At 45.2% G+C, this 27,510-nt stretch overlaps 1 protein-coding gene across 15 annotated transcripts in view; it reads left to right on the top strand.

Annotated features, from left to right (window-relative positions):
* PPIP5K1 (diphosphoinositol pentakisphosphate kinase 1) overlaps nucleotides 1–27,510 on the top strand; it is a 1,126,642-nt gene that overhangs the window by 795,550 nt on the left and 303,582 nt on the right. For all 15 annotated transcript variants that reach the window (XM_069222621.1, XM_069222618.1, XM_069222612.1 and 12 more), the window contains 2 exons: nucleotides 23,241–23,368; nucleotides 24,553–24,667. In XM_069222621.1, the coding sequence (XP_069078722.1) occupies nucleotides 23,241–23,368; nucleotides 24,553–24,667 (243 nt within the window). The remainder of the gene's footprint in view (nucleotides 1–23,240; nucleotides 23,369–24,552; nucleotides 24,668–27,510) is intronic.

Here is a 27,510-nt window from a genome sequence, read left to right as displayed (position 1 = left end):
GGGGGACGGAAAGTTCTGGAATCTGAGAGGAGCCACAAATTTCCTTCCACCCAGCGTTCCCCCAAGTCTCCTGATAAAAATGATACCTCACTTGTGTGGGTAGGCTTAGTGCCTGCGACAGGAAATGCCCCAAAACACTGTCTGGACACATCAAAATTATCAAATACAAAACTGATGGGGGGAGGGGGCAACCTGCATTTTTGGTCCTGGGCTCAGCAGCAATCTAAGGAAACCTACCAAACCCAGACATTTTTTAAAACTAGACACCTGAGGAAGTCCAGGGAGGTGTGACTTGTTTGGATCCCCCAATGATTTCTTACCCAGAATCCTCAGCAAACCTAAAAGTTTGCTAAAAAATCACTTTTTTCCCCACATTTCTGTGTGGGATCACCACACCGGGACAAATTTGCTACCACCCAACCTTCCCCTCAGTCTCCCAGTAAAAATGATTCCTCACTTGTGTAGGTGGGCCAAGTGCCTGTGGCAGGGAAGAGCCAAAAACATGTCGAAATTAAGGAGGAACCAAAGAGGGGTCCAAAAGGGCAGTTTGAAAAAAAAAAAATTTTTAGGCTGACAAATGCAGCAGAATTTTTATCGGTATAGATGGGACAATGTTGGGTGGTAGGAATTTTGTAGATTCCTGCAGATTCCGTAAGGTTCCATCACACACATGTGGGGAAAATGTGTGATTTTCAGCAGAGTTGGAGGTTTGCAGAGCATTGTGGGTAAAAAAATGATGCAGGGTGCATGTGAAGCACACCACCCTGGAATCAACCAGATGTTTTGTTTCAGATGTGTCTGTGTCTTGTGGATTTTAATACATGGCAGCATCCCAAAGTCAAAAAATTGCAGCCCTCACCTTTCCAAGTTGGACGATTTTGAGAGTTACCGAGCTCTCATGGCCCAAATGTAAAACCAAAACCCCAAATAATCAAATGTCTTCTTGCTTGCCGTGGGATAAAATGTTTTATTGTGCGGGGGAGAGCTGAAAGACTGTTACCCCCTTTAGTTGGGGTGGGGGCATAACCAGGCCCATACTGGTTGGTAGCCACCACCCCACTTTTTTTTTTTTTTTTTTTTTATTCCATGCCATCTAGTACACTTTCTGCCCTCCCGGGGTGTGGATCGGGGGTAATTGCCCCATCTGCCCACTGGTGGGCAGAACAACTTTGGCCCCATTTATTTGGGGTGGGGGTATGGCCATACCCTCACTGTAGGAAGTTGGCTCTCTATGCACTATTTCAAAGTAAGGAATAGTATGCACAGAGTCCAAGGGTTCCCCTTAGAGGTAAGATAGTGGCAAAAAGAGATAATACTAATGCTCTATTTTGTGGTAGTGTGGTCGAGCAGTAGGCTTATCAAAGGAGTAGTGTTAAGCATTTGTTGTGCATACACACAGGCAATAAATAAGGAACACACACTCAGAGACAATTCCAGGCCAATAGGTTTTTGTATAGAAAAATATATTTTCTTAGTTTATTTTAAGAACCACAGGTTCAAATTCTACATGTAATACTTTGCATGAAAGGTATTGCAGGTAAGTACTTTAGGAACTTTGAATAATCACAATAGCATATATACTTTTCAAATAAAACACATATAGCTATTTTAAAACTAGACAGTGCAATTTTCACAGTTCCTAGGGGACGTAAGTAATTGTTAGTTCTTGCAGGTAAGCAAACCACCTACGGGGTTCAAGTTTGGGTCCAAGGTAGCCCACCATTGGGGGTTCAGAGCAACCCCAAAGTTACCACACCAGCAGCTCAGGGCCGGTCAAGTGCAGAGTTCAAAGTGGTGCCCAAAACGCTTAGGCTTCAATGGAGAAGGGGGTGCCCCGGTTCCAGTCTGCCAGCAGGTGAGTACCCGCGTCTTCGGAGGGCAGACCAGGGGGGTTTTGTAGGGCACCAGGGGGGACACAAGTTAGCATAGAAAGTACACCCCCAGCAGCACGGGGGCGGCCGGGTGCAGTGTGCAAACACACGTCGGGTTTTCAATTGGAATCAATGGGAGACCAAGGGGTCTCTTCAGCGATGCAGGCAGGCAAGGGGGGGCTCCTCGGGGTAGCCACCACCTGGGCAAGGGAGAGGGCCTCCTGGGGGTCACTTCTGCACTGGAGTTCCAATCTTTCAGGTCCTGGGGGCTGCGGGTGCAGGGTCTCTTCCAGGCGTCGGGATCTGGGAGTCAGGCAGTCATGGTCAGGGGGAGCCTCGGGATTCCCTCTGCAGGCGTCGCTGTGGGGGCTCAGGGCGGGCAACTCTGACTACTCACGGTCTCGTAGTCGCCGGGGGGTCCTCCCTGAAGTGTTTGTTCTCCACAACTGGAGCCGGGGGCGTCGGGTGCAGAGTTGCAAGTCTCACGCTTCTGGCGGGAAATGCAGTTGTCGTTAAGTTGCTTCTTTGGAAACAAAGTTGCAGTCTTGGGTGAACAGGGCCACTGTTCTCGGGAGTTTCTTGGTCCTTCTAAAGCAGGGCAGTCCTCTGAGGATTCAGAGGTCGCTGGTCCTGGGGAAAGCGTCGCTGGAGCGGTTTCTTCAGAAGGGGGGGAGACAGGCCGGTAGAGCTGGGGCCAAAGCAGTTGGTGTCTCCGTCTTCTCTGCAGGGTTTTTCAGCTCAGCAGTCCTCTTCTTCTTAGGTTGCAGGAATCTCAGTTCCTAGGTTCTGGGGAGCCCCTAAATACAGAATTTAGGGGTGTGTTTAGGTCATGTAGGGCAGTAGCCAATGGCTACTAGCCCTGAGGGTGGCTACACCCTCTTTGTGCCTCCTCCCAAGGGGAGGGGGCACATTCCTATCCCTATTGGGGGGATCCTCCATCTGCAAGATGGAGGATTCCTAAAAGTCAGAGTCACTTCAGCTCAGGTTGCCTTAGGGGCTGTCCTGACTGGTCAGTGACTCCTCCTTGTTTTTCTCATTATCTCCTCCGGCCTTGCCGCCAAAAGTGGGGCCGTGGCCGGAGGGGGCGGGCAACTCCACTAGCTGGAATGCCCTGTGGTGCTGTAACAAAGGGGGTGAGCCTTTGAGGCTCACCGCCAGGTGTTACAGCTCCTGCAAGGGGGAGGTGATAAGCATCTCCACCCAGTGCAGGCTTTGTTACTAGCCACAGAGTGACAAAGGCACTCTCCCCATGTGGCCAGCAACATGTCTCGAGTGTGGCAGGCTGCTAAAACCAGTCAGCCTACACGGGTAGTTGGTTAAGGTTTCAGGGGGCACCTCTAAGGTGCCCTCTGGGGTGTATGTTACAATAAAATGTACACTGGCATCAGTGTGCATTTATTGTGCTGAGAAGTTTGATACCAAACTTCCCAGTTTTCAGTGTAGCCATTATGGTGCTGTGGAGTTCGTGTTTGACAGACTCCCAGACCATATACTCTTATGGCTACCCTGCACTTACAATGTCGAAGGTTTGGCTTAGACGCTGTAGGGGCACAGTGCTCATGCACTGGTGCCCTCACCTATGATATAGTGCACCCTGCCTTAGGGCTGTAAGGCCTGCTAGAGGGGTGACTTATCTATACTGCATAGGCAGTGTGAGGTTGGCATGGCACCCTGAGGGGAGTGCCATGTCGACTTACTCGTTTTGTCCTCACCAGCACACACAAGCTGGCAAGCAGTGTGTCTGTGATGAGTGAGGGGTCCCCAGGGTGGCATAAGATATGCTGCAGCCCTTAGAGACCTTCCCTGGCATCAGGGCCCTTGGTACCAGGGGTACCAGTTACAAGGGACTTACCTGGATGCCAGGGTGTGCCAATTGTGAAAACAAAAGTACAGGTTAGGGAAAGAACACTGGTGCTGGGGCCTGGTTAGCAGGCCTCAGCACACTTTCAAATCAAAACATAGCATCAGCAAAGGCAAAAAGTCAGGGGGTAACAATGCCAAGGAGGCCTTTCCTTACACTCACCCATTCATTTTGAAGAAAGATCTTGCCTGGTCTCTGGTGGGCTCTCTGCCCCCGTTGCGGCAAGTGTTTAATACATCGGGTCCTAAAGCATTTCAAGTGTATGACAATTTTTTGTGGCATTCTCTGGTTCAAGGAGAGACAAAGCAATGTAGAAGCAAACGTTATTTAGGTGAATATCTCTGACAGTGTTATGAATTAGCAAATAAACCACGTAGAGTATTTTCAGAGCTCTTTTGCTATCCAGTGTTTATGCAATCTGGCATATTGGTCTTCTGTCCATGCCTTTGCTAAACACTACTGTGTTGTAGCTCATGGGAAGGACGGTTCTAATTTTGATAGAGCAGTTCTGCAGTCTATCTTATAGGAGAAATGAGTCTTCAACCTACCTCCTTTGTACTGCTTTTAAGAGTGTTCACCTAAGGAATCATGGAAGTGAGTATTTGTGAGAAGAACAAGTTACCTACCTTTGGTAGCACGCTTTGTGATTAATGCTAAAGTTCCCACAGATTCCCACCTACCTCTTTTCTTTAATTAATCTTTCCTATGGTTATGTTGTTTCTTTTGGCTCAGTCCCCAGATATTTAGCACCTATAGTGGGCCTATGAAAGTTCTATATGGAACTGATGTCATCAGAGCTTGTACCCCTGACTTGTATTGTCTGCATATCTCCTGCTACCATCTCAGGATGCCAATCAGGAACCGCTGGATACCATCTAGTGCCTGTGATGAGGAATGCTTAGAAATAATTTGAAGACCTGTCTTCCTGCTGGGGCAAGCGTACACTAAAAATCTGCAAACGTTTTCTTATCCACCAGAATGAACGTTACCAAAATTAAATAACTTTGCTTGGACCTGTTTCATAATATGGAAATCTGCTGAAGAAAAAATGTGTTCACTGGAGTGACTGCTACTGAAGCTGTAGCTTGTTTGTATCTTTGCTCACTCCTGTAATCAGGTTTTGAGCTTAGAATGTTACAACTTATTTTCATGAAATAATGTTTTTTTTTACCCCTCCTCCCCGAACCTCCTGATGCACCAGACACACTTCACCTTAGAGTGTTTTATTTCTGCTATCAGGTTCAGACATTTCAGAAATGGAGGAATGGGACTTGGCTAGTGAAACCATCAAGTTAATTTTGCCGCAGTCCCACCACATCAGGACCAAATAATTTGAAGAGCTACGCCTTTTAAATTCTGCCCTTAATACAACCACAATTTCCCATTGGTTCTGTAAACTCTGTCTACAGAGAGATAACAATTACAGCATATCTTTAGCTTGTATTTCCTTTCGGTAAAATAAAAGCTGTTTGGCACTGACATGATCACAAGTGGGTGCACTATTCTGCGATGCAGAACCAAGACTATACCAGTCACTGGTTGCCATGGTAGTAAATAAAGTCGAAGGAGCACAGTCCAATGTCAGCAGTGGCTCATGCAGTAGTCAGAAAGTCGTATAGGGACCACAGCATGTCTCCTCTCTCAACTCCGACTCGGTATATGTATCTCCTTGGCCCTCCATGAATCCTGCGTGCAGGACTAAGACCATGCATCAGGTTTCAAGTATTAACTCAGAGAGGCAGGTACATACTGCATCTATATACAATGAAAATCCTCTCTCCATGGTTCTACCTCAACACAAACCTTGGCTCAACACCAGTGAGCAGACCCGAGAGCACAAAGCCTTGTCCAGTGGACTGCTGCTCAAAGAAGCTTTTACAATCCTCACCTCCCACGGATGTTGAGACAGTTTGGCACCATAAATCTCTTGAGCTTGAGGCACTGAATCTTGAATTGTGTGGCCGAAATTGCTTCAGTGTCGTCAAGCACAGTCTCGATGAGCAGTACACCAGCTCTTTCTCAGGAAGAGGGTGAACAGCCAGACAACAGGCAGCTCATCATTTTCATTGACCCTTCATTGGTCATATATACTGCACAGATTCTCTCCTAAACTCCTGTTCCACACAAAAGGATTAAGCCCCCATTTGAGGCTGCAATTTCTGAGGAAGTAAGGGCTTATGCTATTGCCAAGAAAATAAAGCTTACCCAGTCCTGCTTCATCCCGAATACAGGAGTCGTCAGATGACTTGCATTCAGAGTCTGACCATGAACATTCTTTTGACTCTCTTCCATCTGATCAGGGCTCAGGGGACATTAATGATCAGGAGGACTCTTGGCCGACTAAAGCACATGTGGAATAAGGTACTAGGTGAGAGAGTAAATTATACAGCATGGAGCAATGTTAGAGTGATGTTACACAATTTATTGTGGGAAGAGCAAAGCTTTGACCATCTTCCGGTTTCTCATCCTAATGCCATAACTCAGGGGGCATTGAGTTCCAGAGTTTGGGAGCCAGTTACCCAAAAGATCTTCCTCCCCATCTGGCTCTCTGAATTCTTGGAATATTCAATAGATGACCCTGAGAGGATTGTAGAAACCTGGTGGGATGTATGGGGATATGAGATCTCTAATCTTAGAGGGTCCTTATGATTCACTGCTCTATGTGCCAGACATAGTGATTTCAATTTGATTCTTACTTCTCTGGGTAGCCAATTTAATGTTCTCATGGCCTCTTTCACGGTTAGATCTAGGAATGTTAAGAAGAATTCTGGCAGCCGCATTTGGAACTACCTGTAGTTTTGGTGACTAAAGGTAGAAGCAATTGTCATAATCCATGCGAGCTAACGCCAGAGATTGAATCACAATTCTTCTAGAGAACTCCAGAATAAGGTCTAAGATCTTGCGAATGGTCCTTAACAGACTGAAGCAAGTGGCAGCAAGTTGTTTTGCTTGGTCATCCATGACTAGGGCGTTATAGGAGAGCTGGGAACCAGAGGGATCCCCAGACAGTCTGGCCAGCTAATACCTGGCAGCAGGACTGAGTTATTCCTCAAGATCATTAGTTCTATTTTATCGCCATTTAGTTTTAGGCAACAATTTGCCATCTATCGGGCAACTTTTTCCAGGCAAGTGGCAAGTTGGCGATGTTCTGGATTCCGGCTATCAGCAAAAGAGACTACTAGTTCCTTATCATCCGCATAGGATATTATGGATATCCCATGCTCCTGGATGATATCTGCCAGATGGCGCAAGTAGATATTACAAAGAGTGGGGCTGAGAGCAAAACCCTGTGGTACCCCACACTTGGAAGGCTTCTGCCTTCATACATTTTCAATAATTTGGAAAGTTCTGTCCTTTATAAAGGAGGTAAGCCATTCCAGTACCTTGTCCTGCATTCCAACTTCCTTTGGTCTCTTGATCAGAATCAAGTGATCTACTGTGTCAAACGCAGTGCTTAAATGTAATAAAATTATTTCTGCTGTACCTCCCTGATCAAGTAAACCTTTAGGCTCTTCTGTCACAGCTAAAAGAGCTGACTCAATGCTATGTTGTGCTCTAAAGCCAATTTGCCTGGAATGTAGGCACTGGTTATCTTTGAGAAAACTCAACAGTGTTTGTTTAATGTGTTTCTCAAGAAACTTTCCCATAGTAGCCAAAAGTGAAATTGGTCGATAGTTGCTCACGGTTAATGGATCTAAATGGGGTTTATTCAAGAGGGCTCTAATCACTACATCCTTCCATTTCTTAGGAACTACCCCGATTCAAGTGAGAGGCTGAGTACTTCAGTTATACTCGGTAGGAGTATTTGCAAACCTTTGGCCAGAATTTGTGGCGAGGCTGGCTCTAGAAGTGAACCCGATTTAACCTTACCTATGTATGCGCAAACCTTCTCCTCATTGATCAATGGGAATCAATGTCAGTTGTGCTGAGACCGCAACAGGTGGAGAATTATAAATTTGAAGAGAGAGTTGGGCTAGATTGGCTTATTATGAGTCATAAATATCTGTGACCTTTTTCTGAAAAAAGGCTGCTATCTGGTTACGACGGGTCACAGTGGATGGTGGGAGAGAACTACCCGGGTCAATACTGATGAGTGATTTGACAATCTTGAATTGTTCCTTTGGTGAGTTTGAGGTCCAACTAATTTTCTTCTTGTAGTAGATGGCCTGTGCCTTTTTAATTTCACTGTGATATTGCCTGATGGCAGTTTTATAAACATTTTTTTAGTTGTGGTTCATATGATTTTCTCCACTTCCTCTCAAGTCGCTTGCAATGTTTTCTCAGAAAGGCAAGGTGACCATTATACCATGGAGCGGATTTGGAGTTTATTTTGCAGGTATTCTTGGAAATTGGAGTATAGCAATCTAGAGCTTGCCCTATACAGTCTTCACACCGTTCATAGGCTTCACCTGGGTTATCCCCTAGAGTAGGTAGTGAGGTTTGTAGTGTTGCCATCCAGTCATTGGGTGATAGTTTAGCCCATCTTCACTCTAATCTCAAGGAAGATTTAATTGTTTCTCTAACCGCCAAATTCTCCACCACAAATGGAATAAAAAAGATTTTAAAAAGTGGTCTGACCATGGTAAAGGAGTGGCCATATCTATCTGAATCTTTGGGTCATTGCTAAAGATTGGGTCTAGAATATACCTTTCTCATGTGTTGAGGCATTTATTTTTTGTATTACCTGAATGACCTCCAGGTCCTGTATTGATCTTGCTGCCGCAGAGTGATTAGTCTCATCGAAGTAAATATTAAGATCTTATATTCTAAAATACCTTTTACAGGCAACCAGGCTAGCTAATGCATCTGGTAACGCTTCTGTGAATTTAACGTGTTGGCCTGGTGATCTATAAATTAGAACACCAGAAAAGGTGTAAGTAGGAGATGTTGTGATATCAAACTGGAAATTTTTGCACTCAGGTATTGGTAAAGAGGTAGTTTGACGTCTATAGTCATCTTTAGAACAAATTGCAAGTCCGCCCCCTGATATGCCAATATGATCATGTCTGAAAATGTGATAGCCCTGTGGTACAGCCATCAATATGTCAGGACCTGCACTCTCATGAAGCCAGGTTTCAGTCAGTAACAAAGCATCCAGTTGATCTGCCTCTAGCATCAGTCTACTCTCTTTTTTATGGTGTGGTAAAGATCTGAAGTTAACTATGCCCATGATTTAGCAATCCATCCTCATTAATGGTTTTGTAATTGCCTCATTGGGCCATTCCTGAACTTTCGATGAACAGTCGAGCAATCTACTCATTTCTTTCCCATTCTAAAACTATACATTAATGATTTTGCAGAAAAAACTTTAAGGAGCTTATCAAGGCTAGTGTGGTTACTCAGGGCGTGGAAAAATGGAAACATGCTCCACAAGAACCATTTGTGGCTGTGTCCCAACAGACTCTCTGCTAGTGTATGCTGAAATTGGTGTTAGCTGCGATTGTTTTGCAACCGCATTCATTGTCACAAAACAATCATGCATACCACTGCGCCTTGCAAATAGGAGGGGACACCCTTGACATGCCCCTTCCTAATTGCGACTAACAAACCTATTTTGGGATTCTCTAAATCGGGGTCCGTGTGCACAGAAAAAAGCTTAGTACAGCTGGCCCTTAGTGTTAGTAAGGGCTAGCACTCATTCCTCTCTGTAGCGGTGGAAAAGCAAAAATCTGTTGCAGGGCAGGCCCTTTGCTGACCTAGTTCCCCAAGTGACCATCACCACAAACTCTTCTCTAGTGGGCTGGAGAGCACACCTCAGTGACACTGTAGCCCTGATGCCTTACTGCACCTCTGCATCCAGCCGCCCCAGTGCCACCCAGTGTGACCTGTAGGTGTGGCTCTGATCAGTGTCCAGTACTTATCTTAACTCCCTGAGATTGGCTTTGTAAGTCATCGTTAACCCTGTGTTTGCCTAACATTGTTTTTGCTCCATAGGATAACATTGAGATATCTCTGAAAATTGTACTGTGTCTATTTTTGAAACTGCAAAGTATTTATGGTTAAAAGTCTACTTACCTGATTACAAAGTTCTTGGGTTTGAAACATATATAAAAAATTTTATTTTTCTAAATTGGTCTTGAGTGTGCGTCTCATTTATTGCCTCTTTGAGCACATCAAATGCTTAGCACTACCCTCTGATAAGCCTAACTACTCGGCCACAATACCACAAATAGAGCATTCTATCTATTCTTCCCTTTGCAATACCAATTGGGTATCCACTGGACTCTTCGCACAGTATGCTTCATTTTCGTGGACTATATAGAGAGCCAGCTTCCTACAGTGTGTCAGAGATGAAGATATCTATAGAACTGGCTATAATGTAAGGCAAACTCACACTGTAGAGTTGAGAACAACTTCATCAAAGTCCTGATGTCTTCCAGTATAGAAATCCCGATACTATCCCACTGTTGGAAACCCTGCACCTCCGCCACCTTCCTCAGCCATCTCCCTGTCCACAGCAGGCTCTCTTTGTTTAGCCTGTGACTCCACCCTGTTGCCCTGATTATGTCATGCACGTCTGAACCACTACCAAAGTAGTGGGTGGATGGGGACTATGCGTCCCCCCCCATAGAGGAGGTATAGCAACTGAACCTCCTGTGTCGCCAACTTCGTAGATACATAGGCTGGGTCACTCAGTGTGTTACACAACCACTCATTGATAACCATCAGGTGAGCTAGCCTATAGTTATATGTGAAATCAGCTATCGCTATACCCCCATCATAGGCAGCCCTGCAATAGCCAATCTACCGCAACATACCTGCCCAGAGTATTTTGCCACACCTCTTTAGTTTTAAAAGGAAAAATCTTGTAAAGTAATGTGGCTAACCCTGCGTATTCCCTGGTACAGCCAGCATGGTACACCTGGGAAAGGCTCATACAAACCAGGAAGGTACAACTGTTAACCATCAGGTGGTTTTCCTTGAGAAAAGTATGACAGGATGAGGATGATTAGCCACCTGAATGGCACCCCTTTCTAATTTGGTCCTGCAGCCCATTGGTATTACAACAAAGGATTGTTGATTGGCCTATCACCTTCTCTTCCTCAACAGCTATTAGGGTGTGAATAAATTAGTGTGTCTAAAATCATTGTGTCTGGGTGAATGCAGGTGTGCAGCAAAAGCAAGCTGGCCTTGGACCCCTGTGAAACTAGAAATGTAACAATATCTTCTTCCCTCCTCAGCACTGAACCCCCCCACCCCTCCCCCCCGACCCACCCCACCCTATAGGTAGAAAAATTGAAGCATCTGGTATGGAATAAACTCAAGACAAACTCCAACTGAATCACAAAGCAACAGCTTGACCTCATTTTACCAAACACCTTAATCCCCCCACCCCCCATCCAGGGTTGTCAACATCTTGTCCATTTATCTTTTTGGGACAAGATGACGAATATCAATCTGGGGGAGACCGATGGATGCCCTAACCTCACGGTCCCTACTTCCCTTAAATCTTGATCAGTAACTCCAGTGTACATTCACTTGATGACAAGAGTACTAAGGAGGTACCAATGAAATGCTAACACAGTATCTCACCAAAGATAACTTATGAGCATCTTAATGTAGCGGTAGTGAGGAGATGCTCCATTGGGGGTAGCTGTGGGGCCACCTCTGTCCCGTCATTTCTTTTCTTGGCCACGGGGTCCCTTCACATCTTGTCCTCGCCAGACGGAACTTTTGTGAATCCTCCTTGTTTCAGCTGTATCTGACCCGCTTCCATGATCTAGGTTGTGTGTCCCTAAAAGGGGTGTCTCCAGGCGGGGCTGCCTCCACCTCACCCCCTTGGGCTGGTTGTTGATGAGGTCACGTTGGGCATCTGTCCTCCACTTATTTCCACACCGCTTCCTAGTTTTCAAAAAAGAAGTGCAAGACTGGAACATCACCTTAAGTTTCACATACATATAATGGATATTCACACATTTCATTTCCCTCTTGGCCGCATTGCAGGACTTGCGTTGTGTTGCACAAGTCTGGTATAGTCCAAAAATATCTTTGTAGAGTGAGACTCATAACCAAGTTGGTTCTGGTCTCTTTGCGAAGCACAGGATTTCATCCCTGTTTTTGTACTTTAGGAAGTGTGCTAATATAATTGGCAGGGTAGTGTCTTCAGTGGCAGTTGATGCAATAGTGCACAGTGTGCTCATTCTGTTACAAAACATGTAGATAACCTATCTGGAGGGGAGTAATTACCTTAGCCACCACTCCAGAAACAGTGCCAGTGACATACTTTCAGAACTTTCCGGGAAGCCAACAAACCCGAGATTATTGTGGCATGTGCACTCTTCTGCATCCTCCACCCTAACTGCAAAAATTGTTGTTGTTGCCGACAGCTTGTTCTTTGGTAATGGTATTTGACAGTGTTTTCTATGGTTGATAATTGCTCTTCAGCATCTGTCATTTTGTCTACTGCTTGGCGTAGTTCTTACCTTAATAGCAAGATATCTGAGCCCATAGCTCCTGTTTGGGCTTCTAGAGCTTCCTTGGAGGTAGCAATAGTCTGTAGAATAATATGTTCGATGGCATGTGTAGCTGCAGATACACATGTTGTGCATAGCCCGCCATCTGGTGTTGGGTCGGAGTGTTACAAGTTTCGAGTCACGAGACCGAGGGACTCCTCCTCCTTTGCTTCCATTGCGCATGGGCGTCGACTCCATCTTCGATTGTTTTCTTTCCGCCATCGGGTTCGGACGTGTTCCTTTTCGGTCCGGGTTCGGAACGGAAAGATAGTTAGAAATTCGGAAAATTACGTCGGTATTGTTGCGTTCGGGATCGGATTAGATAGAATCAACACCGAATCGAATCGTGAAGAGCTCTGGTAGCCCTTCGGGGTAATTTCGATCCCCCGTCAGGGCCTGGTCGGCCCGACCGCGTGTAACATAGAGGCTCATGGAACGGACCCCGTTCCGATTCTGCCCTAAATGCCACAACAAATACCCATATACAGACCAACATTTGGTCTGTAACCTGTGCCTGTCGCCCGAGCACAAGGAAGAAACTTGTGAGGCCTGTCGCGCGTTTCGATCCCGAAAAACGCTCCGTGACCGGCGAGCCAGAAGATTACAGATGGCGTCCACGCCGACAGGACACCGAGAGTTCGAGGAACAAGGGGAAGAAGAGGAAGCCTTCTCTATCTATGAATCGGACTCGGAGGAATTCGACGTCCACGAAACAGTGAGTAAGACGTCGAAGCCAGCACACAAGAAAACAGACAAGGCCCAGGGGACGCCACTGCCAACAGGCCATGGCTCAACCCATAAAGTCGGTGACCGCCCATCGGCACCGAAAAAGGCCGAACTAGTGCCGAGATCGTCCGACTCGGGTCGAGACACAGGCACGCAGCAATCTCGGGACCGAGAAAGTGCTGCCGACAAAGATCGACGCCGAGACATCGGAGCCGAAGCTGCTCGACGCAGAGACAGCGGCTCTGAGGAGGATCGACGCCGAGAAGTTTCGACTCCAAAAAAGAGAAAAGTCGCCTCGGAGCCGAAAACGAGTAAGGACATAGTTTCGGTGCCGAAACGACCGGCAACCGAGCCAACAACCAGCTCATATTCAGAGGAGCAATCACTGTCCTCTCAATTGCGCAAACATAGATTCGAGGAAGAGTTACAGTCCACTGAAGTAGACCACACTCAAAAGCGGATCTTTATACAGAGTGGAACAGGGAAGATCAGCACCCTTCCCCCTATTAGGAGAAAAAGGAGACTTGAGTTCCAAATACAGGAACAAGCACCACAAACAAAAGTGGTGAAGAAGGTAACTCCGCCACCCTCTCCTCCACCTGTAACTTACATATCACCGGCACAGACTCCGTCACACTCACCGGCTCACACCACCATGAGCCAAGATGACCAGGACGCTTGGGACCTATACGACGCCCCAGTGTCAGACAACAGTCCGGAGGCGTATCCTACCAAGCCCTCACCACCAGAGGACAGCACAGCGTATTCACAGGTGGTAGCTAGGGCAGCAGAGTTCCATAACGTGTCGCTACACTCGGAACCTGTCGAGGATGACTTCCTTTTCAACACCCTCTCCTCCACCCATAGCACCTACCAGAGCCTGCCTATGCTCCCAGGAATGCTAAGGCACGCAAAGCAAATCTTCAAAGAGCCTGTCAAGAGTAGAGCAATAACACCAAGGGTGGAAAAGAAATACAAAGCACCGCCCACAGACCCTGCTTTCATCACCTCACAACTCCCACCAGATTCGGTTGTAGTAGGGGCAGCTCGCAAGAGAGCCAACTCTCACACGTCAGGCGATGCACCACCTCCGGATAAAGAAAGCCGCAAGTTCGACGCAGCCGGAAAAAGGGTCGCAGTACAAGCTGCAAACCAGTGGCGCATCGCTAACTCTCAAGCGCTCCTAGCGCGTTATGATAGAGCCCATTGGGACGAGATGCAGCACCTCATCGAGCATCTACCCAAGGATTTACAAAAAAGGGTGAAACAGGTGGTTGAGGAGGGACAAAACATCTCCAATAACCAAATACGCTCCTCTATGGATGCAGCTGACACAGCTGCAAGAACAATTAACACAGCAGTAACCATAAGAAGGCACGCGTGGTTACGAACATCTGGCTTTAAACCGGAGATACAGCAAGCGGTGCTCAATATGCCATTCAATGAGCAACAATTGTTCGGACCTGAAGTGGACACGGCAATTGAGAAGCTAAAAAAGGACACTGACACTGCCAAGGCCAGGGGCGCACTCTATTCCCAGCAGGGCAGAGGCACTTTCGGCACCTTCCGCAAAACAACCATCAGAGGGGGGTTTCGGGGTCAGGCCACACAAGCCAGTACCTCACACTCAACACCGTCTACCTACCAGGGACAGTACCAAAGGGGAGGCTTTCGGGGCCAGTACAGAGGAGGACAATTCCCTAGAAACAGGGGAAAATTTCAAAGCCCAAAAACACCTGCAACCAAACAGTGACTCACAGGTCACTCATCCCCTCCACACAACACCAGTGGGGGGAAGAATAAGTCAGTATTACCAATCTTGGGAGGAAATAACAACAGACACTTGGGTCTTAGTAATTATCCAACATGGTTATTGCATAGAATTTCTCCAAATCCCTCCAAATATACCACCAAAAACACAGAATATATCAAAACAGCATTCAGACCTTCTGGAAATAGAAGTTCAAGCATTACTGCAAAAGAACGCAATAGAACTGGTACCAGGTACACAAATAAACACAGGAGTTTACTCACTGTACTTTCTAATACCAAAAAAGGACAAAACACTGAGACCAATCCTAGATCTCAGAACACTAAACACCTACATCAAATCAGAACACTTTCACATGGTCACGCTACAAGAGGTGTTACCATTGCTAAAGCAACAAGACTACATGACAACCTTAGATCTCAAAGACGCATATTTCCACATACCGGTACATCCCTCGCACAGGAAATACCTAAGGTTAGTATTCAAAGGAATACATTACCAATTCAAAGTATTGCCGTTCGTTATAACAACCGCACCAAGAGTCTTTACAAAATGCCTAGCAGTAGTAGCTGCACACATCAGAAGGAGGCAAATACACGTTTTCCCGTATCTAGACGATTGGCTAATCAAGACCAACTCACTGACAAAGTGTTCACACCACACAGATCAGGTCATACAAACCCTCTACAAACTCGGTTTCTCCGTCAACTATGCGAAATCACGCGTTCTGCCGTGCAAAGTACAGCAATACCTAGGAGCAACAATAGACACAACAAGGGGAATAGCCACTCCAAGTCCACAAAGGGTTCAAAATTTCCAAAAAGTTATACAAACCATGTATCCAATACAAAAAATACAGGCAAAGACGGTATTACAACTCCTAGGCATGATGTCCTCATGCATAGCCATTGTCCCGAATGCAAGACTGCACATGAGGCCCTTACAACAGTGCCTAGCATCACAATGGTCACAAGCACAGGGTCACCTTCTAGATCTGGTGTTGATAGACCGCCAAACGTACATCTCGCTTCTATGGTGGAACAGTATAAATTTAAACAAAGGGCGGCCTTTCCAAGACCCAGTGCCACAATACGTGATAACAACAGATGCTTCCATGACAGGGTGGGGAGCACACCTCAATCAACACAGCATCCAAGGACAATGGGACGTACATCAAACAAAGCTGCATATAAATCACCTCGAACTGCTAGCAGTTTTCCTAGCGTTAAAAGCATTCCAACCCATCATAACCCACAAGTACATTCTTGTCAAAACAGACAACATGACAACAATGTATTATCTAAACAAACAGGGGGGGACACACTCGACACAGCTGTGCCTCCTGGCACAAAAAATATGGCAATGGGCAATTCACAACCACATTCGCCTAATAGCACAGTTTATTCCGGGGATCCAGAATCAACTTGCAGACAATCTCTCTCGAGATCACCAACAGGTCCACGAATGGGAAATTCACCCCCAAATTCTAAACACTTACTTCAAAATTTGGGGAACACCTCAAATAGACTTATTTGCAACAAAGGAGAACGTAAAATGCCAAAACTTCGCATCCAGATACCCACACAGGCAGTCCCAAGGCAATGCCCTATGGATGTACTGGTCAGGGATATTTGCGTACGCTTTTCCCCCTCTCCCTCTCCTTCCATATCTAGTAAACAAATTGAGTCAAAACAAACTCAAACTCATACTGATAGCACCAACATGGGCGAGGCAACCATGGTACACAACACTGCTAGACCTATCAGTAGTACCCCACGTCAAGTTACCCAACAGGCCAGATCTGTTAACACAACACAAACAACATATCAGGCATCCAAACCCAGCATCGCTGAATCTAGCAATCTGGCTCCTGAAATCCTAGAATTTGGACACTTAAACCTCACACAAGAATGTATGGAAGTCATAAAGCAAGCTAGAAGACCATCCACTAGACACTGCTACGCAAGCAAATGGAAAAGGTTTGTTTGCTACTGCCATAATAATCAAATTCAACCATTACACGCATCTCCAAAGGATGTAGTGGGTTACTTACTACACTTACAAAAATCAAACCTGGCCTTCTCTTCCATTAAAATACACCTCGCAGCAATATCTGCATACCTGCAGATTACCCATTCAACTTCACTATTTAGGATACCTGTCATTAAAGCGTTTATGGAAGGCCTCAAAAGAATTATACCACCAAGGACACCACCCGTTCCTTCATGGAACCTCAACATCGTCTTAACAAGACTCATGGGTCCACCTTTTGAACCCATGTATTCTTGCGAAATACAATTCCTAACCTGGAAAGTTGCATTTCTCATCGCCATCACATCTCTAAGAAGAGTAAGTGAAATTCAGGCGTTTACAATACAAGAACCTTATATCCAGATACACAAAAATAAGGTAGTCCTAAGAACCAATCCCAAATTTCTACCAAAGGTTATTTCACCGTTCCACTTAAATCAAACGGTAGAACTACCAGTGTTCTTCCCACAGCCAGACTCGGTAGCTGAAAGGGCACTACATACATTAGACATCAGAAGAGCACTAATGTACTACATTGACAGAACAAAACAAATCAGAAAAACAAAACAACTGTTTATTGCATTCCAAAAACCTCATACAGGAAACCCAATATCAAAACAGGGTATAGCCAGATGGATAGTTAAATGCATCCAAATCTGCTACCTTAAAGCCAAAAGGGAGCTGCCCATTACACCAAGGGCACACTCAACCCGAAAGAAAGGCGCTAGCATGGCCTTCCTAGGGAATATTCCAATGCACGAGATATGTAAGGCAGCCACATGGTCTACGCCTCACACATTTACTAAGCACTACTGTGTAGACGTGCTATCCGCACAACAAGCCACAGTAGGTCAAGCCGTACTAAGAACTCTATTTCAGACTACTTCCACTCCTACAGGCTGAGCCACCACTTTTGGGGAGATAACTGCTTACTAGTCTATGCACAACATGTGTATCTGCAGCTACACATGCCATCGAACTGAAAATGTCACTTACCCAGTGTACATCTGTTCGTGGCATTAGTCGCTGCAGATTCACATGTGCCCACCCGCCTCCCCGGGAGCCTGTAGCCGTTTGGAAGTTATCTTCAACTTTGTACATTTTGTAAATATATTACTTAAACCTTAACTGGTACATACTTATTCACTCCATTGCATGGGCACTATTACTAACACACACAACTCCTACCTCACCCTCTGCGGGGAAAACAATCGAAGATGGAGTCGACGCCCATGCGCAATGGAAGCAAAGGAGGAGGAGTCCCTCGGTCTTGTGACTCGAAAGACTTCTTCGAAGAAAAACAACTTGTAACACTCTGACCCAACACCAGATGGCGGGCTATGCACAACATGTGAATCTGCAGCGACTAATGCCACGAACAGATGTACACTGGGTAAGTGACATTTTCATTATCTTGGAGGACGAAGGTGCCACTGCCATGCCTGGTACTTGCTGATGCCTGCATCTGCATATTCAATCCAGACTGTGCAAATGTATTTTCTTGCCAAGTGATGGTTGCTTATCTATTGCCATCTGAAATAATGTACTAATCCTAAAATGGTATTGAATCTCTGACTACTCGCAGTCTATCTACAGGTAAAGCCCACAACATAGGATATTCAACCCGCCAGCCCTTAGACTCGGAGGGGGTGGGGTCACCCGAGGTAGCCTGAGTGGTTAAATGTGGAACAGTGTCCCCTAAAGGGGATCATGTGAAAGTACAGTAATACAATATGGAAAACCGGTTAAACTGTTTTTGATATGTGTTATTTTAACTACACATGCTCTGCATATTCCTATAATTTTGTGTTGGGGTCAGAGTTTTGCAAGTTGCTTTTCTTTGAAGAAACACTTTCAAGTCACAAGATGCCCTCTGAGTCCACCCTTCGCAGGCAAAGCCCTTGAGCATAGACTTTAAGATAGTTTTTTTGCCCCATCCGGTTTGGATGTGCACTAACTCAGAAAAATCAGTGTGTCTGGTTTCTTCAAAAGAGTGTGTGACTCTTCAGAACCCAAACGTGGAAAAATCTTTGCAGTATCTGTTTATTCTCTCACCTAAACTATCCTGAGACTGATACCACAGACCAAGTACCCGAACATTAAGATCCTTGTGCCCTCCCCGTGAACGCATGGCCCTTGCCTCTTCATCAATAACTCTCACATCGCAGAAAACGAAGCCCCACAGGGAAATGGAATGGATATCCTTCCAGTGCTGCCCCAGTACCATGTGAAGGACCTGTAGTGAGATCACACAGGGTTTTTAGCCTCCTCCTTTCCCCCTACCATGACCGCACCTTTTATGAAGCTTTTCTAGCCTTCCAGTTGAAGAAAACCAAATGGAGAGACTCTGCATGCATCAAAAAATTTACCAGCATTCTGCTGCTAACACACCTGACATCTTCATTGAACAGGCCCCCTTCAGCGCTTGAGGAAGTCGAGAACACCAGCCATTTGGGATACCGCTCCTTCAGCTGTTGCCAAGTCTAGAGGCAGTCTTTCCCAGGGGCTCTGACCTCTAGGAAGAAGAAGAAGAGGCTCCAAGATCAGTGGTTTTAGAAGAAAAACCTTCACACAGGTCATAAGTACGGCTGCCTCCGCCACCCACTCCAAGCCTCCCAAGCGGCCTCACTCTGAGGAAGAGAACCACTCCTGAGGGGTTCAGGTTAGAGCCCAGTGCTCATAGAACCACAGCGTCAACGGTCCTTGCTGCTTTCGGGCTTCAGTCAGCACCGAACAAACTCCTCAAATCCAAAAAGGACATAACTAAATGCGTCAACTTCTCTTGGACATAGAAGAGAAGCCCCAAAACCCCATGTAGCCACGACTCCACTTGAAGTGACCGGAGCCTTTATCGATTCCGAGCCAATGTTGAGAGCTCTCTTAACAGCTGATCCTTCAAAGGCTGTAGGAGGACCTTGATGTGAGGCAGAAGCTGATCTTCGTTCATCCCCTTACTGCTTACTGGGAAGATTTCAGCAAAGACCCCACCGAAATCCACAGAGACTCTGCCATGCAGTAGGAAACTGGCATTTGAGAAGCAACCTGCATCTGAGGCCCGCAGAATCCCGGGACCAAGAAGCATATCGATTGAGGCACTAACCCTCACCCTTATGCTTCACTTTCACCACAAACTACCACCATCTCCTCCTCCACCACCTTCTCTTCCAACACCTCTGCCATTACCACTGCCATGTACACCATCTCCCACCAGAGTTATCTCCTCACTCTTGTTATAACCCAGGCCGACTTTTTGGCCCGATGAACCTTAATTCTCCCCTTTGAGTTAGGGCCTACAGAGAACCCTTGGAATGACTACGATACTGACCCCACCTCTCTTCCAAACACCTTGGGTGACAGACCTCAATTATTACCCTGTTAGGGCATTTTCCCAGATGATACCCTGGCCCATCATGAAGTCATCTACCGAGCAGCCATGTTTGCAGGGTGGGCTTCCACGTCCTCCATGAGAAGACAACTTCCTCAGTCAAACATTGTCCAAATCGGAAAGCAGGCAGTGCCCTTTCTTTCCATGTTGAAGGGCATGCTAAAGTCTGCCCCAGAGAAATTCAGGGAACCAGTTAAGGCCATGGTGGTAACATGAGTAGAGAAAAAATATAAGTCCTCTCCCAGTAACCCTGTGTACGTGAAGGGTCATGTTCCACCCAACCCCTGGGTCATGCACAACACCTAAAGTGAGCTTCTGCTCAAGCCACAGGCCGATAAGGAAAGTAAGCTGGGCAGAGAGGCAAGAGGATGGCTTTAGGAGCAGTTACCCATTAGCACACAGCCAAATCTGTGGGACTCCTCTTCCGCTATGATGAAGCCCAGTGGGAAGAAAAGCAAGAGTTGGTCAAACATCTTCCTGAAGAGTTCAGGAAAAGGCCAAGAAGATGATGTCCAAGGGTAAAACCATTGCCAAACACTACCATCCTTTGTAACGCTTTGTCATGGACACAGTTTGCTTATCATACTCCTTGCCTGGGAAGCTTCTCTGTTTTTAAGCCATAGTTCAGGCAGCAGCCCCTCAACCAGCTCTCTGCTGCAGAACTCCTATTTGGTTCCCAGGTTGGTGAGATGTGGGAGAAGGGTGAAGAAGGACACTGATATTGCCAAATCAATGGCCTTCAAACCCCGACTACTAGAGGCTCCTTTCAGAGACAGCACATCCAAGAAGACACCAAGGCCACCTCTCCTGATCCCACCATTCCAACCAGAGACAGCAGCAGCCTTTCTACCAATGGGCAAGCAGAGGGTACACCAGAGGTTTCTACAATAATGGCCAGTAACAACAAAGGCAGAATGAGATTCAACTCCGGCAAAGGAGCATCCTCTTCCAACAACTGACTTGCTCTGCCTCCCCTGATGGCACATCACCTGCCAGGGATATTGCAGGATTTCTTCTCTCTCTGGAAGGATATCTCATGAAATCAGTTGGTACTAGCGGTGGTTGGCCACTGTGACTACCTATTGCTTTTCACAACCCCTGCCATTGTCATAAGGACTCTCATGTCTCAACAAGACTGCTGGATTTGGGGCGGCAGCACCTCTACTTGTAGGTGACTGAGTCACTCCCACACCAGTTAGCAGCTGTCAGCCCAACGCTCCCGTCTCTCTAGCAGCACCTTACTCAAACGGTGATTTGTGGCAACCTCGCACATGAACTCTGAAAACCCTCAGGGAAATCATGGTGAACAAGCCTTACCCTTTTCCCTCCACATACAAGTTTCTTACACACACATAGGCAAGACAAACTATGCACTCTTTTTCGCATTCCAGTAATCAAGACCTTAATAGAGGGCTCTTCCAGAGTCCCCCTCCCCGTCCCTGTATGGAACCTCAACATGGTCCTTACCAGAATCATGGGTCCCACATTAAAGCCATTGTGATCTTGCCTCTTGGAGTTCCTCTCCTGGAAAGTAACTTTTCTTATACCATGACATCTCTCAGACGCATCAGTGAGTTGCAGGCCTTACACTCCAGGAAACTTTCATTCAGGTCCACAGACACAGTCATTCTCAGACCAACCGGAAGTTCCTCCTCAAAGTGGTTTCCCTTTTCCACCACAATCAGACCATAAGGCTGCCAGTCTTTCTCCCTCAACCAGACTCTGTAGCAGAGAGTCCTTCACACCCTAGATGTTAAACCTGCTCTTGTGTATTACATTAACAGGACAAATCCCTTTCGCAGGTTTCACCTGTTGTTTGTAGTCTTTGCAAAACCCCATTAAGGGCCAGCCTTTTTCCAAGGCCAATATTGGCAGATGGTTAGTCAAGTGCATCCAAACCTGCTTCTACAAAGCCAAAAGAGCCCTCCCTGTTACTCCCAGGGTGCATTCTACACACAAAACATGAGGAAGCATGGCCTTCCTTAGTAATATCCTACTAGCTGACGTGTAAGGCAGCAACTTGCTTAGCTCTGCGCACTTTACTAAACATTATTGTGCATTGATGTTAGCTTGCCAGTAGGATGTGGTTGGCCAGACAGTCCTAATGACTTTATTTTCAGATATCTGCTTTATCCACACACAAACTACAGCATACTGCTTTGCATTCTATGCAGATCATGTGTGTCTACAGCAACGCATGCTACAGAAGAAAATGTTACTTACGTTATAAACATCTGTTTGTACAGGTAGTGCTATATTTTCACATGCTCCCGCACTCCTCTCCCAGAACCGTGTGGCTATAATTTTAGATCTCTTCTTTTAGTACTTAATTTGCTTCCACAATACGTGGTGCACAATGTTGCTTTCACTCGTCACCCCGTACTTATTCCCACCCACTGCATGAAAAACAATCTTAAAATTAGTCGGTGTCTAGGTGCTTAGTCTACATAGGGTGGAGTCACAATGCATCCTGTGACGCAAAAAAACCTTTCTTTAAAGAAAAATAACTTGAAAACGTCTGAGCCCAACACTAGATGGCAGGATTATGCAAAGGTTGTGAATCTACCATATACAACACTACACGCTACAGGTGCTTAGAGGGTAAGTAACATTTTCCTTGTCCTTATGCCATCACCCACGTATAGTAACATTTCAATGTTTAAAGCATGTCATTTTGCTTATTCATGCCTATCCCTATTTACATCAATGGTTATGACAACTTTCATCTATACCTTCAGATTCACAATGCCTCATCTTTTGATTTTCCGAATATTTTTTCAATTTAATTGATTCAGCATTGATATACAAAGCATCTACTGTCAGTGCTATCTTCCGTTGAATTGGTCTGTACTTTTGTTTGCGTTTCTATCCTAGGTGTGCTCCATATACATTGGCTGGTTCTCTCACAATATGTTATCTATTGTTTTTCCTAATTTTTTTGTATATTATTAATTGCAGTAGTGATGGTAAAATATATGTCAATAATGAATGTGTTTCTTTATTTGATCCCTCTGCCCTTTTGCTTCTTATTTCTTCTACACTTTCTGGAATTTGTTTTCTCATCCTCCTGTATTCTTACACTCCAACCCCTTCCTTCTTCCCCCTTCTTGTTCTGCATACTTTACGGACTTCTCTGCTGCAGGAGTATGGAATCAACAAGGAAGAGAAGCTGGAAATTGCAATTGGCTACTGCCTTCCCCTTCTCAGTAAGATTCAGCTGGATCTGCAGAGAACTCATGAGGATGAATCAGTGAACAAACTGCACCCCTTGTAAGCCTTCTTATTTAGAGTATCGCGTTTACATGTGGGAATATCCTGTGCTTTGTGTGTCAGTACCTATGCATAAAGACTGTTTTCAATAGCCCATTAGCACGTTTTTTTGTGTAATGATTCCATCTTAAAGCAGTCATTTAGGTGGAGTAATGTGTAATTTATGTATTGTATATGTGTTGAAATGCATACATTCCTTCATCTAAAATGTTCTTGGTTCATCGTTCCCCTAAACTCACAATTTCGTCCACCTTTAGTATATACAATGAGCTGCCCAATCCTTCCCATAGCATTTAGCAGCATGTAAGCTGCATTCTTCAGTAGTTTCCTACACTTTTTTACAGGAGGCAAGAGGCACATTGCTGCCTTTTTCAAAATCACCTGTCAAGATCCATAGTATTCTGATTTATTGGTTTCCTGAGAGGCAAACTGTCTTTAACATGCCTCTCTCATGCTAGCTCTGACAGAAACTAGCCATTTCCATATTTTTAGATTAGAGCCAGCTGCTATTTTACATATGGTTCTTTGTCCTTATCCGGAGACCACATGGCTTGTAAAATCCCAGTTCACACTACTTATACACTAGAAGCAGTTTATAGTAGTGTGGGTTTTTATGAGTCTTTCTTTACTGACGCTTTGGCAGGTTAAACAATTTGTTGCTTGTTTGTTTTTCTTTACTACCAACATGAATACTGAATTCCCTGTAAGACTTTTCATTGCAGCACCTTAGTGTCCGATTAGCACAACAAGAAAATTCTTAAACTCACTACTACTGAGCCTATAATTTGTCATCACTCCCTGACTTATCACTCTGTGTATTACAAGGTGATAAAGACACATGCAAAGTACACTCATATTGTCATTTGGAAGACTGCGTGGCACAGTAATATGATAGTGTAATTCTTTCATCATATTACGGAGACTGACATCATGCCTTTTGTGTATATTCATAGATTTCAAACATACTGAAAACATCTGTTTTAACAAACATGTGTGGCATTACTTTTATAGTATGTTTAGTAGTATGAGAATGTTTAACTGCTCCTCTTGATTAACCTCCCCTTGATTGCATACATGTTCTTATCCAGCTTCTCAGATTGCATCCGTTCTCATTCACTCATGTTCTGTTCTTTAGCATTGTGCTGTATTATTACTCACACTTGCCTGTACTTGTTCTGGTTTAGGTACTCAAGAGGAGTTTTGTCACCAGGTCGCCATGTTAGGACACGTCTGTACTTCACCAGCGAGAGCCACGTTCATTCACTGCTCAGTATCTTCCGCTATGGTGGACTACTGGATGTAAGTTTTTGATGTAATTTTCCCTTTGCAGTTTCATTCTCTTTTGATGTTATCTTTTTCACATATGGCGCCACTCTGAAATACTTCTTGTGGTCTCTCTCTCCCTGTTTTGTAACATATCTTTTATCATTTTATGTTCGATGGCACTTGTGGCTGTAGATACACATGCTTTGCATAAGTCCGCCATCTATTGTTGGGCTCAGAGTGTTACAAGTTGTTTTTCTTTGAATAATTTTTTTGAGTCACAAGATTGAGTGACAGCTCCTCTCGGTAATAGTGCACATTGGCATTGAGTCCTTTGTTAGATTTTTTTCTCTCCTCTGTCGGGTTCGGACGTGTTTCTTCTCACTATGGGGAATCTCGGTTCGGTCTCTCTTGAACTTTACTTTCCATCTTTTTTATTTACGGTATGGTTTTCAATCACGTATTCCATACTTTAATTAATCAATAGGATTTTCATTATTGGGGTTGATTCAATGTCCTTAGGGGTGTCCACGTGCTTCTTGGGCATACTTGGACAACTGTTGTTGAAAAATGCTAGGCTAATGGAACGTTCTCCATTTAGATTCTGTCCTAAATGTCACTCCAAGTTTCCGTGTAGAGATCAACACTTGGTGTGTAATTTGTGTTTGTCTCCAGAAAATAAGGAGGAGACCTGCGACACCTGCGGGCAGAGCACATTGGTTAGATATGGCATTGAAAACAACTGACTACTCTTCTGACATATTCGGAGAAGAACACGCACAAGAAGAAGTCAGACACCAGGCAGCCCTTTCCATCTGAGACTCCGAGTCGGACCAAGATTGTGATTTTGAGAGCCAGTCGGTTCCAGGAGCACACCAGCCCCATCTCACCACGCGAATACTGTTGAAAAGACTTCCAAGTTGGTCATCGCTCCTCCACTGCCTTCAGGCCATGGTAGGATCTGAAAAATACATTTGGATGCCCCACGCTCTGGTCGGCACCAAAATTCATAAAGATCATTAAGCCTTCGGCACCGACCAAAGACTCAATGCCATCCTATTCTACATCAGGATCGAGTCGAGCTTTCGAATCAACCACTTTGGCGTCGAAAAAGCAGCCATCACCATCAACTTTGGAGCCAATATTTTCAGCTCGAAAAAAGACTTCAATATCGAAAATTTCAAAACCGAAAATTATCCTTGGCAAAGATTCCACACTTTCTACTGAAGAGACTCCTCCCGTGGTGCCTATTTTGGAAGCCCTGGTCGCTCAACAGTGCAAAATTAATATACAGAAGGGAACAGGAAAAACAATTGCTTCTCCTCCTGTTTAAAAAGAGACTTACTTTCCAAGAAACATTAGACACTGTGCCTCCACCGAAGAAAGTCTCCAAAGGAAAACACAAGGCTCCAGACCAACCTCTGCCTTCTTCCCCTCACTCTACTGTACTTCCCTCTATTCCACTTCCACCACAATCACCTACATCTTTTACACAACCACAGTTCTCTCTGCAAGGGTCATCATCATCTTTCATAGAGATTACTTAAGTGATCTTCCAAAGGATGTAGACCCTTGGGATCTATATGACCCAGATCCCATTCTCCCTAATGACCCTGACCTCTATCCAGCAAGGCTTCCTTCCCCTGAGGATACAACTGCATATAATCAAGTGATTGCAAGTGCAGCAGTATATCATAATGTGCAGATGCATACTGACCCAATAAAGGAGGATTGTCTCTTCGATACTCTAACACTCATAAAGAGTATCAGTTTCTACCCACACTGCCAGGTATGCTCATACATGGCACAGACATATTCAAAGAACCTGTTAGGGCAAGAATCATTGCACCAAGGATAGATAAAAAATATAAAGTTGCACTTTCAGATCCAATGTTTATAAAAACACAATTACCACCGAATTCTATAGTGGTAAGTGCGGCACAAAAGCATGCTAATAGCCAGTCTAGAGGGGATGCTCTTCCTCCAGATAAGGAGAGTAAAAACTGGACACAGTGGGCAGGGTTGCTTAAGCTGCAAATCACTGGAGAATTGCAGATTCTCAAGCTCTCCTGGCGAATTATGACAGGGCTCACTGGGACGAAATGGAAGAATTACTTCAGTATCTTCCACAAGAACACCAAAAAAGAGGGCAGGAGATAGTCGCAGAAGGACAGGCCGTCCAGGCCGTCTCAAATAACTCAGTCAGATGTGCCATTAATGCAGCTGACACAGTAGCACATGGTGTTAACACTAGTGTTCTCATAAGCAGACATGCCTGGTTGAGGTGTTCAGGATTCAAACCAGAGATACAACAGGCGGTCCTCAACATGCCTTTTGACAGAAAGCATTTATTTGGCCCAGAAGTAGATACTACTATTGATAAATTAAAGAAAGACTCTGAAAAAGCTAAAACCATGGGGGCCTTATTAACTACACCAACTGGGGTAATTTTCGTAGGCCACAATTTAGGGGTCGTTACAAAACATCATCCACTGAGCCCTCCACCTCACAAAATAAACAAGAAACACATTTTGACAAAAAGGGTTCCTTCAGAGGATCTTTTAGAGGCTCAAATAACAAAGGAAGAGGTAAAACGTCCACCTCTAGAGGTTCTCCCTGTAATACAAAACAGTGACTTTTTACAGATTCCCACAGCACATAGACTCCCACATGTGCACGTCAACCTTGGTACACAGCACTATTGGATCTGTCTGTGGTTCCCCATCACAAACTTCCCAACAGACGAGACCTTTTGACTCATAATAGAGGTCACATCAGACATCCAGACCCCAAAACACTCAATCTTGCTATATGGCTCCTGAGGTCATAGTTTGAGCATTTATAACTTACCTCTGAATGTATGGACATTCTTAAAGAGG

This window comes from Pleurodeles waltl, chromosome 3_1 (genome assembly GCF_031143425.1).
Source record: "Pleurodeles waltl isolate 20211129_DDA chromosome 3_1, aPleWal1.hap1.20221129, whole genome shotgun sequence".
Lineage (NCBI taxonomy): Eukaryota > Metazoa > Chordata > Amphibia > Caudata > Salamandridae > Pleurodeles > Pleurodeles waltl.
This window is presented reverse-complemented; position numbering and strand designations above follow the sequence as displayed.